The sequence below is a fragment of the Peromyscus maniculatus genome, chromosome X (genome assembly GCF_049852395.1).
Source record: "Peromyscus maniculatus bairdii isolate BWxNUB_F1_BW_parent chromosome X, HU_Pman_BW_mat_3.1, whole genome shotgun sequence".
NCBI classification, from domain to species: domain Eukaryota; kingdom Metazoa; phylum Chordata; class Mammalia; order Rodentia; family Cricetidae; genus Peromyscus; species Peromyscus maniculatus.
The window spans coordinates 52,000,671-52,009,981 of NC_134875.1; the positions used below are offsets into that span (position 1 = coordinate 52,000,671).

General features: G+C 41.4%; 1 protein-coding gene and 1 pseudogene across 1 annotated transcript in view; both read left to right on the top strand.

Moving 5' to 3' along the window:
• Nucleotides 1-481: 481 nt before the first annotated feature.
• On the top strand, nt 482-2,168 carry LOC121825707 (mitochondrial assembly of ribosomal large subunit protein 1 pseudogene; annotated as a pseudogene).
• A 5,830-nt stretch (nt 2,169-7,998) lies between these two features.
• LOC143270897 (uncharacterized) overlaps nt 7,999-9,311 on the top strand; it is a 53,354-nt gene continuing 52,041 nt past the window's right edge. Inside the window, exon 1 of the mRNA XM_076562188.1 lies at nt 7,999-8,578. Within this exon, the coding sequence (XP_076418303.1) occupies nt 8,131-8,578 (448 nt within the window). The 5' untranslated portion in view covers nt 7,999-8,130. The remainder of the gene's footprint in view (nt 8,579-9,311) is intronic.

Consider the following 9,311-nt stretch of genomic DNA (forward strand, 5'->3'; position numbering starts at 1 on the left):
AAGAATTTGAGTATGCTGGAATACATCAATAATCTCAATATTTAAGAGGCAGAGGTAGGGAGACCATCATAGATTACACAAACAGAACCTGTCTAAAAAAAAGACAGAGACAGAAAACAATTCCTGGAACTGAAAAGCACAGTAATAAAAGTTTCCCAATTGAAGCTCCTTCCTCTCTGATGACTCTAGCTTGTGTCAAGTTGACATAAAAGTGGCCGGTACTATTACAATCTCAAAAATGAAAATAAAAAGTCGAATGTGAGCTAAGGAGATGGCTCAGTGGATAAAGCACTAGCTTCATAAGCATGACAACCTCAAATCTATCCAGACAGGCCCCATGAAAAGCCTTGTGCATATGTGTGTTTGTAATTACAGCACTGGGGAAGCAGAGACAAGAGGAACCCCAAAGCTTGCAGACAGGCAACTAAGCTAGTCAGTGAGTTCAGGCTAGTGAGAAATCATGTATCAAAAAACAACATATATGGGTCCCGGCTGGTCGCCTGCGCGGCGCCTGTGGCCGCTGCTCTGGCGCGGGATGGTCTCGCAGCAAGCGGGCCCGGCGGTGTCTTCGGCTCCCCGGCTTCCTCGGCTGGCAGAGCGATGGCTTTCGGCGGGGCCCGCGACCGGCCTGCCCCCGAGGCTGGCGCGCGGCCTGCCCCGTGGGCCTTGGCCGGAGGAGCGGAGCGATGGCGAGGCTGGCCGGCAGCCGGGAGCCGCAGATCACATTGGTGCCAAGTTTGACATCGACATGCTGGTTTCACTTCTGAGGCAAGAAAATGCAAGAGACATTTGTGTGATCAAGGTTCCTCCAGAAATGAGATACACAGACTACTTTGTCATCTGTAGTAGGACTTCCAGCCGACACTTACATGCTATGGCCTACTACATTGTGAAGATGTATAAACACCTAAAATGTAGAAGTGATCTGCATGTCAAGATTGAAGGGAAGAACACGGATGACTGGCTATGTGTGGATTTTGGCAGTATGGTGATCCATTTGATGCTTCCAGAAACCAGAGAAACCTATGAATTAGAGAAACTATGGACTCTACGTTCTTTTGATGACCAGTTAGCTCAGATAGCAGCTGAGACGTTACCTGAAGACTTCATTCTTGGACTAGAAGATGACACCTTATCCCTGACTCCAGTGGAGTTCAATGTGAATGAAACAGAGTGATGCCTTTCATCCCTGAGGTGTGACTGAGCCATCTGCAAGTGCAGGTCTTAGCCCTGTCCTCTTGGGCACTGCAAGTTTTGTCTACCTCTTGGACATTCATGCTGATGACGGCCATGCAGAGAGACTAGGTAAATGAGCTCACAGACCAAGAAACAGTATTCAGTTCCAGTTCTTCAGCACACTGCCTTTACTTTTGAGATCCTACTAGGATTACTAGCACTGATTGCCAAGATTAACTTAAGATCTCTGTTCGGATTATTAAATTTGTTTAAATGTAAGTCTTATTTACCATGGAATACTCCAAGTGGCAGAAGAAAGTAGAATATTTAGATGGTTAGGAAAAGCCATGCAAATCTGTAGCTATTAGTTCATATTAAATAGGATAATCAAGGTTCACCTTAATGTACCAGGGGCTGCTGAAGAAACAAAAAAACCAACAACTTACTGGTAGATTGCTGCCTAGTGTAAGATACATATCGTAGGAATGAATTCAAGAATACTCAACTGAGAACATACTACAAAAAGCTGTGGCTTATGATGAAGACTTTATTCTGCATCAAGGTACCTGGAAAACGAAGCTGCGTTTGGGGCACATTATAGATGAGAAATGATCCGTATATGGTGAATACAAACTCAGGTATAGAATTACTTAGTGCCAGGTACTCCAGACTACTAATGCTTAAGTGAAAGTAAAACATGATTTGCCACTTTAAAAGGCTAGACGTGAAACATGGCAGAATTGAAACCAGCAGATATAAATGTAGCACCTGTAAGTTTAAAAAAAAAACAAATACTGGAAAAACCAGATACTGAGGAAGAGTTCTGGCCTTGAACACATCTCTCCTGAAATCAAAGCAGGAGAAAAGGTCACTTTTTTTTAAAGCAGTTTAAATCCATCATATGAAAAAAATATGAATGCTAGATGAATTCAGTTGTACAAGGGGCACTTTTTGGTTAAAACTACAAAATAAACTGGTTTTATGAAAAAAAACATATATGTTTTCAGAGGAATGATTGAGAGGCATATCTCTGGCCCTCAAAAGCATATGCAAACATATACATGTAGCTGGAGTTTTCTCCAGTCCTGCCTGGCCCATAGTCAGGACAAATCTCTCTCACCTGCCAGTCCCACAGTCGCTCAGACCCAACCAAGTAAACACACAGAGATTTATATTGCTTACAAACTGTATGGCCGTGGCAGGTTTCTTGCTATCTAGTTCTTCTATCTTAAATTAACCCATTTCTATTAGTCTGTAAGTTGCCATGTGGCTCGTGGCTTACTGGTACCTTACAACTAGCTTGTCATGGTGGCGGCTGGCAGCATCTCTCTGCCACAGTCTTCTACTTCCCAGAATTCTCCTCTCTCCTTTTCTCACCTTTACTTCCTGCCTGGCTACTGGCCAATCAGCATTTTATTTATACAGAGCAATATCCACAGCATACACACACACACACACACACACACACACACACACACACACACACACACACACACACACAATATTTATTCCAGGAATGTAGCATTAGTGATGATATGAAAATCTGTCAACATAAATTTTGGAACAAAATTTGTATCCAGTCAGTTTTCACCATTAATAGTCTAATTTTCATAGAGAGATGGTTAGCTGAGAAGAGTTATAGTGATATTTTATTTGTGCTGAAATGTGATTTTATTTGCATGTTAATAGAGTTGCCTGGAGATCAGAGCTAATAGCAAGCCATTTAGCAGAAGTCTGGCAGTGGTGGCACATGCCCTTAATCTGATCACATGGCAGGCAGAATCTGTGTGTTCAAGGACACAGCCAAGCAGTGACCTGAACCTTTAATCTCAGTACAAACCATAGAGACCTGGAGGTCTGTATAGATAGGCAGTGATGAAGAAGTCATGTGGTTGGGTTTAGAACCAATGAGAAGGCAGAACAGAAAAGTAAAAAGACAGGACACAAGAAGAAGGTCTCTTTCAGGGGAAGGACAGCAGTGAGTGGAAAGATAAAGTGGTCTTGGCTCTTGGCTACTGCTCGATCTCTAAGCTTTTAACTCCTTATTTGGGTCTGTGTTTCTTATTTAATAAGATCATTTAGAATTACACCTACAAAGAGTCCTTTTAAACTCTAGGATCTGAAGCTTGTCCCAGAAACTCTGCTAACATTTTGAGCTACACCAATCAAGAAAAAGAAGAAGAAAAAACTGAAATCACCACAGTCATAACTTAAATTAGGAGCATTGCTATACTTTTCATGAATAGTAAAAGGACCATAAGAGAATAGTGTGAATAGCATGACAACAAAAGAGAACACTTAGCTAAAATATTAGATAACAAAAACTACTGAAAACAACAAATAATAAATAAAATGAAACAGGACCACTAGTCATTAGAGGCACTGAATAAGTAATCAAATATCCTTCAGTAGTGGATTTTACCCAAAATGTAAGGAGAAATTAACACCAATACTTCTGACATTCTTTCATAAGAAAGAAAGTAATTCTTTTTACACATTCTAATTCAGTCAAGGAAATCAGAGTTACTCTGACACTGGGGCCAGGTAAAGGCATCAGAAAAAGAAAGCAATGCTTTATAAATGTAGATCTAAGAATCTGAAACATATATACCAGAAAGTAAAAGCCAGCAGAATACAAATGGAATTTACATCAGGGGCAAGAAGAATCTATCCCAGAAACACAAAGATGGTTCATTGTATAAAAACCATTAGCATAACACATTAAAAGAGAAGAAAAGGCAGGGTGTGGTGGCTCATGCCTTTAATCACACCACCTGGGAGGCAGAGATAGGCAGATCTCTGTGAGTTCAAGGCCAGCCTGGTCTACAGAGTAAGTTCTATGACAACTAGGGCTACACGGTGAGACCAATAAAATAAATAAATGAATAAATAGGGAAAAAAACAAAATCAAAACACCACATAGCCATCTCTATTGATACAGAAAAGAGGTGGACATTATCAGTCTTTATACATGCATTAAACACACACACACACCCACACACCCACCCCCCCCCCACACACACCCCCCCCACACACACACCAAGAATGAAGAAAACTTCACATTATCTGTTTATGATACACTTATAAGTACCATGATATTGAGTGTTAAAAGTCTAGATGTTGTTGGTTTTTCTTTTACTCTAGTCCCATGTTGGGCACCAAAATGTTGTTGGCTTTTCTTTCACTCGAGCTCCATGTTGGGCATCAAAATGTTGTTGGTTGTTTTTTCTACTCTTTTGCTCTTTACTCTTTGCTCTTTGGTCTTTTGGGGGCCTGCCACCCAGCTCACAATTAAATTACACACAGAGGTTTATTCTTAGTTACAAATTCTCAGCCTTAGCTTAGCTTGTTGCTAGCCAGCTTTTCTTAACTTTAAATTATCCCATCTATCTTTGGCCTCGGGGCTTTTATCTTTCTCTGTTCCTGTATATCTTGTCTTTCCTTCTTACTCTGTGTTTGGCTGTGTAAGTGGGTGGCTGGGTGTCCGGCCCCTGAAGTCCTCCTCCTTCCTCTTTCATTCCCTAGTCTTTCTTCTTTCCTCTCAGATTTCTCCTTCTATTTATTCTCTCTGCCTGCCAGCCCCCACCTATCCTCTCTCCTGTCTCGATATCAGTCATTCAGCTCTTTATTAGACCATCAGGTGTTTTAGACAGGCGCAGGAACACAGCTTCACAGAGTTAAACAAATGCAACATGAACAAAAGTAATGCACCTTAAAATAATATTCTATAACACCTAAAGCTTTCTTCTTTTTTATTTAAAATTTTCATACATTATATTTTGATCATATTCTTCTCCCTCTCCCAACTCCTCCCAGATCCTCTCAACTTCTTTAGTCACCCAACTTCTCTTTTTAAGATTAAAAATAAAAATGAATGGGGCTGCTAAATCTTTAAGGGCATATACATCTCTTCACATCCACACTCACATCCAACATCTATAGCCTTTGTGGGCACCTGCACATATCCCCACATATACCCACATAATTAAGAATAATAAAACCATTTCAAATGCAACAAATGAATTAACAAAAAGGTCTGATTTTACCACTTCTATTCAAAACTGTACTGAATATGTTAGTCATGACAAATAGGCAATAAAACTAAATAATAGGTTTTCAAGTTTTATAGTTGAAAATATGATTTTCTTTATTCACAGGTAAAATGAATCTTAAATGTGGGAGATTCTGAGCAAAAGAACACTCCCTAAAATATGTGAAAAGGTTCATCATTCTTTCCATCATAGACACAAAAATAAAAAATTTCTTCCTCATACCAGTGAGAATATACACTATCAAGAAAAAACAAACACAAATCCCATAAGTACTACAATGTGTGGAGAGTATCCTTATACACCTCTAATGGTAATGTAAATTAGAACTGACACTATGGAAATTGCTACACAAATTAGAAAATATTATCATAAGTCTTATCTCTCTTTCTCAAAGTCAAGATTGAAGTCCAAAAACAGGTGTATAAAAATGTGATACATGTACATACAACAGAAATTCATGGTTATTGTGGCAATTTTCACAAAGTCAAGATATACTATACCTTGAACTCCAAAAATGGGTGGATAAAAATGTGATGTATATATACACAATGGAAATTCAGCCATTCAAAGAACAAAATTAGATCATTAGCTGGGAAATGGGTGAAACTGGAGATCATCACATTAGGAAAATAAAATTGTCTCAGAAGACAGCCATATCATGTTTTCTTTCATAGGCAGAATCTTAATTACAACATAACAGAAAAAGTCATGAAAGGAGGAAGGAGACTATTTGGAGAGTAGTGGGGAACCAAAATGAAGAAAGGGGCAAACAAAAGAGGACAATGAAACAGGAAAAAATAAAGACAAACACATGGCTTTCAGCATATGGGAAAAAAATTGTGCTACATGTATGGGTGGCTGGGACTGTTGGTGCATACACACACACACACACCATGAAAGCAGGGAGTTACATCTGGAGAGGAGAGGGACAAAGGAGGTAGAAAGGGGATCGGAGAGCACAATGGGGGTAATTATCAGCAAAGTTAACCATATAGACACCTGAAATGGTATAGTAAAATCCATTATTTCTGTAACCCATTACTAATTAGTAATGATCAATGAATATTGGTGAGATAAAAAGGTCTCATATATACTGCACAGTAGAGTGACTATAGATAACAGCAATATACCTCCTATTTAAAAAATATATTGAAAGTATTCACCATAAACAAATGAGAACACTTTAAAGAATTAGACATGTTTATCATGGCCAAAATATTATGTAGTACATATGTCTACCATACTACATATGGTACCTCATTAATGTGTACAGTTTTAATGTTTTTGTGTAAGGTGTGTAAGGTGAGAATACCTTTTTTTAAAGATAGAATAGTCATCAGTCATCTGACTCCCACAATGTAAAAACAAACCGTTAAATCTAAGGTCATTGTGTCCTGGGAGCAAAATAGTCCATAATTACAAATTTGGCTGGCTTTTTGGTGCTCTTACTTGAAATTAAACCCTTGAATTGAGACCCATCCAACCAATGTCAATAACATGCATCCACACTGCAAAGACTACAAGCCCTTCTGTTAGAGTCTCCTGGAGACTACTAATGTACTAATATACAAGGATTTTTGCCACCTGTTAGCATTCAGACGCACTTCTTGGAAACCTAACCCATAAGCAGATAATACCCTGGCCACCCAGCATCCTGTTCCCTTTAAGAAGACTCCTTCCCCTTTGCTCTGTCTTCCTCTCCCTCCTCTCCCTCTCTTTAATAATAGAAACTTTCCACATGGATGCGCATCTGCGGTGTAACTTTCCACTGCGCCATACCACTGTCCGCTGCATGGCATCCCTCACTCGCTTTGGGGCACCTTGGTCCAAACCCACCAAGGCCTCTCGTGTGCCATTTCACAACATTAACACCACCACCCCTCACGCCTCCTGCAATCTCCTGACCTGTAAGTCTCTCCTGCTGTGTCCACCTACTAGCACGACTCCACCCAATGTGGCTTGTGTGGCGAAGCTGGTGGAGGTGGAGGTGGAGGTTGAGACTGGATCACGAATTTCTTGCAGCTGCTCTGGTATCTCTGGAGTGGCAGGCCATCATGTTCCGTGCCACGAGTTTCCCATGAGTTTTGTAGAGCAATGGCTATGAGCAGTTTTAATACTGTTAACACAGGGGTGGTGGCGCACGTTTTTAATCTCAGCTCTTGGGAAGCAGAACACATGGATCTCTGTGAGTTTGAGTCCAGCCTGGTCTACAGAGTGAATTCCAGGGAAATCAAGGCTACACAGAGAAACACTGTCTCGGAAAAAAAAATAATAATCCTTGATATGCTTAACCCATCCAAATGATCATTCCCTTTTGAGTATGAAGATTGGGGATTGCTGGTAACTTACAGCCGTGTTTTCTCATGTTAAAAGCCTGTGTCCCTGCTGCTACAACCTGTCCCAGGGGACTTGGGAAAAGAAGCTGGTCCCCATATTACAACACTTTACAGCAGAGCCATCAAGATGACGGGAGAATTAAAAGACCATGTGACCTCCCAAAGCTCTTACCAGCCCCCTGAGCACCTTGATCTCTCATTGGGTGTATGGCTTGCAGATGATTATTTTTCAACCAATGAGCTTAGAGCTCTTGAGGCCAGAGGCTGGCCTTCCGTAACTTGCAGTTTCCGCTAACCTCACAGGATATCCGGTAGTTTCTCATTTTCTCCACCTCCACGCTTGGGCGCCGTCACAGACGTCTGCGCAGACTCAGACTGTGTGGCTCCTCCGGAGACTTCATTTTGGGTGTGAGGCCCCCACCTCTGCCCTTCCCACCATGCCCTGTGCCTAAACCCTGCCCCACAGTCCTCCATGAGCTGCCGTCCTGTGACCTGCTGCCGCTGCTGTGGGCTTCAGCTTTAATGCAGCTTAGCACAACTCCTGGTCCCCGTGTGTCCCATGTGACATGGCCTACTTCAGCTATCAAGACTGGGCTGAAGGTGACTTGTGCACCAGAGCTGGTAGCAATGAAGACTTGGACCTGAGGGAACAATTTATCATAGTAGTTCTGTTTTTTCTTGAGTGGCTTGTCTTTGTGGGAGTTATAGGCTTCTTAACATTCCAGATAATCTTGCGAATCATTTGGCAAAATGAGGAGGAGCAGGAGGTGGATGACATCACCATGTTGCAGAAGCCTCCACCCATCAATGAAGAGCAGCAGCAAGAAGAGGAGGTAGATGAATATGAATTGAATGAGTATGCAGACGATGACGTATTTGAGTTCAAGTTCAGTGAGAATTTCTATGAGGACTTGGACTTCATGGAGAACATGAATGAAGAGGATAGCGAGGAGGAGGAGGAGGAGGAGGATGACGACATTGATGACGGCGATGATTCAGGAACTTCAAGTGTCTGTGAGTTATGGTTATGTTTTGCTCCCCATTCTAGATTATGATAGAATTTTTTCTTCACTGTTATCTAATGGAAAGACCTTATTCTTAGTATGGTTGAGCACCACAAGTGTCACGTGGACGGCAGGCACTACACTGGGATGTGAAGCCTTGCAAAAGAGGCTATGGGCAGGGGAATGGGAAGGTGACTACACAGGAGAGGGATTACCAGGCTGGGAGGCATAGAACCCCACAAACAAGGCAGCATCTCAGAAGGCAGAACAGTGAGCAGCCTACACTGAAGGGCAAGAGGGCCAGACATCTGCAGATGGCTGGAGTCCAGCCAGACTGAGTTTGTGCAGCTGCAGACGCAGAGTGGCACTCAATTCCTCCACCCTTGCTGCTGCTTTTAACACTTCTGCCTCAATGCTCAGAACGTGTCAGTCTTGATTAACTGATGGTCCAATTTCTGGAAACTTGGAGTCCAGTGTGCTCAAATAGAAGCTCAGTTCAATAACGATCCTGTATTGTGGAGAAAAACGTAAGCTGCCTTCAAATTAACCTCTGAGATAAATCTATGAAAATTAGTAACTGTTACAAGGGTACTTAAAAGATATATTAGTTCTATCTTCAAGGATCGAGCAAGTTCATACCTAACATGTTATTGTTAAAGTGAAGGCAAATGAAACCTTTCCTCCTCATCCCCCTTTCTCCTTTTTTCTATCCTCCCTGTTTATTTTTACTTAATTTGTATTTC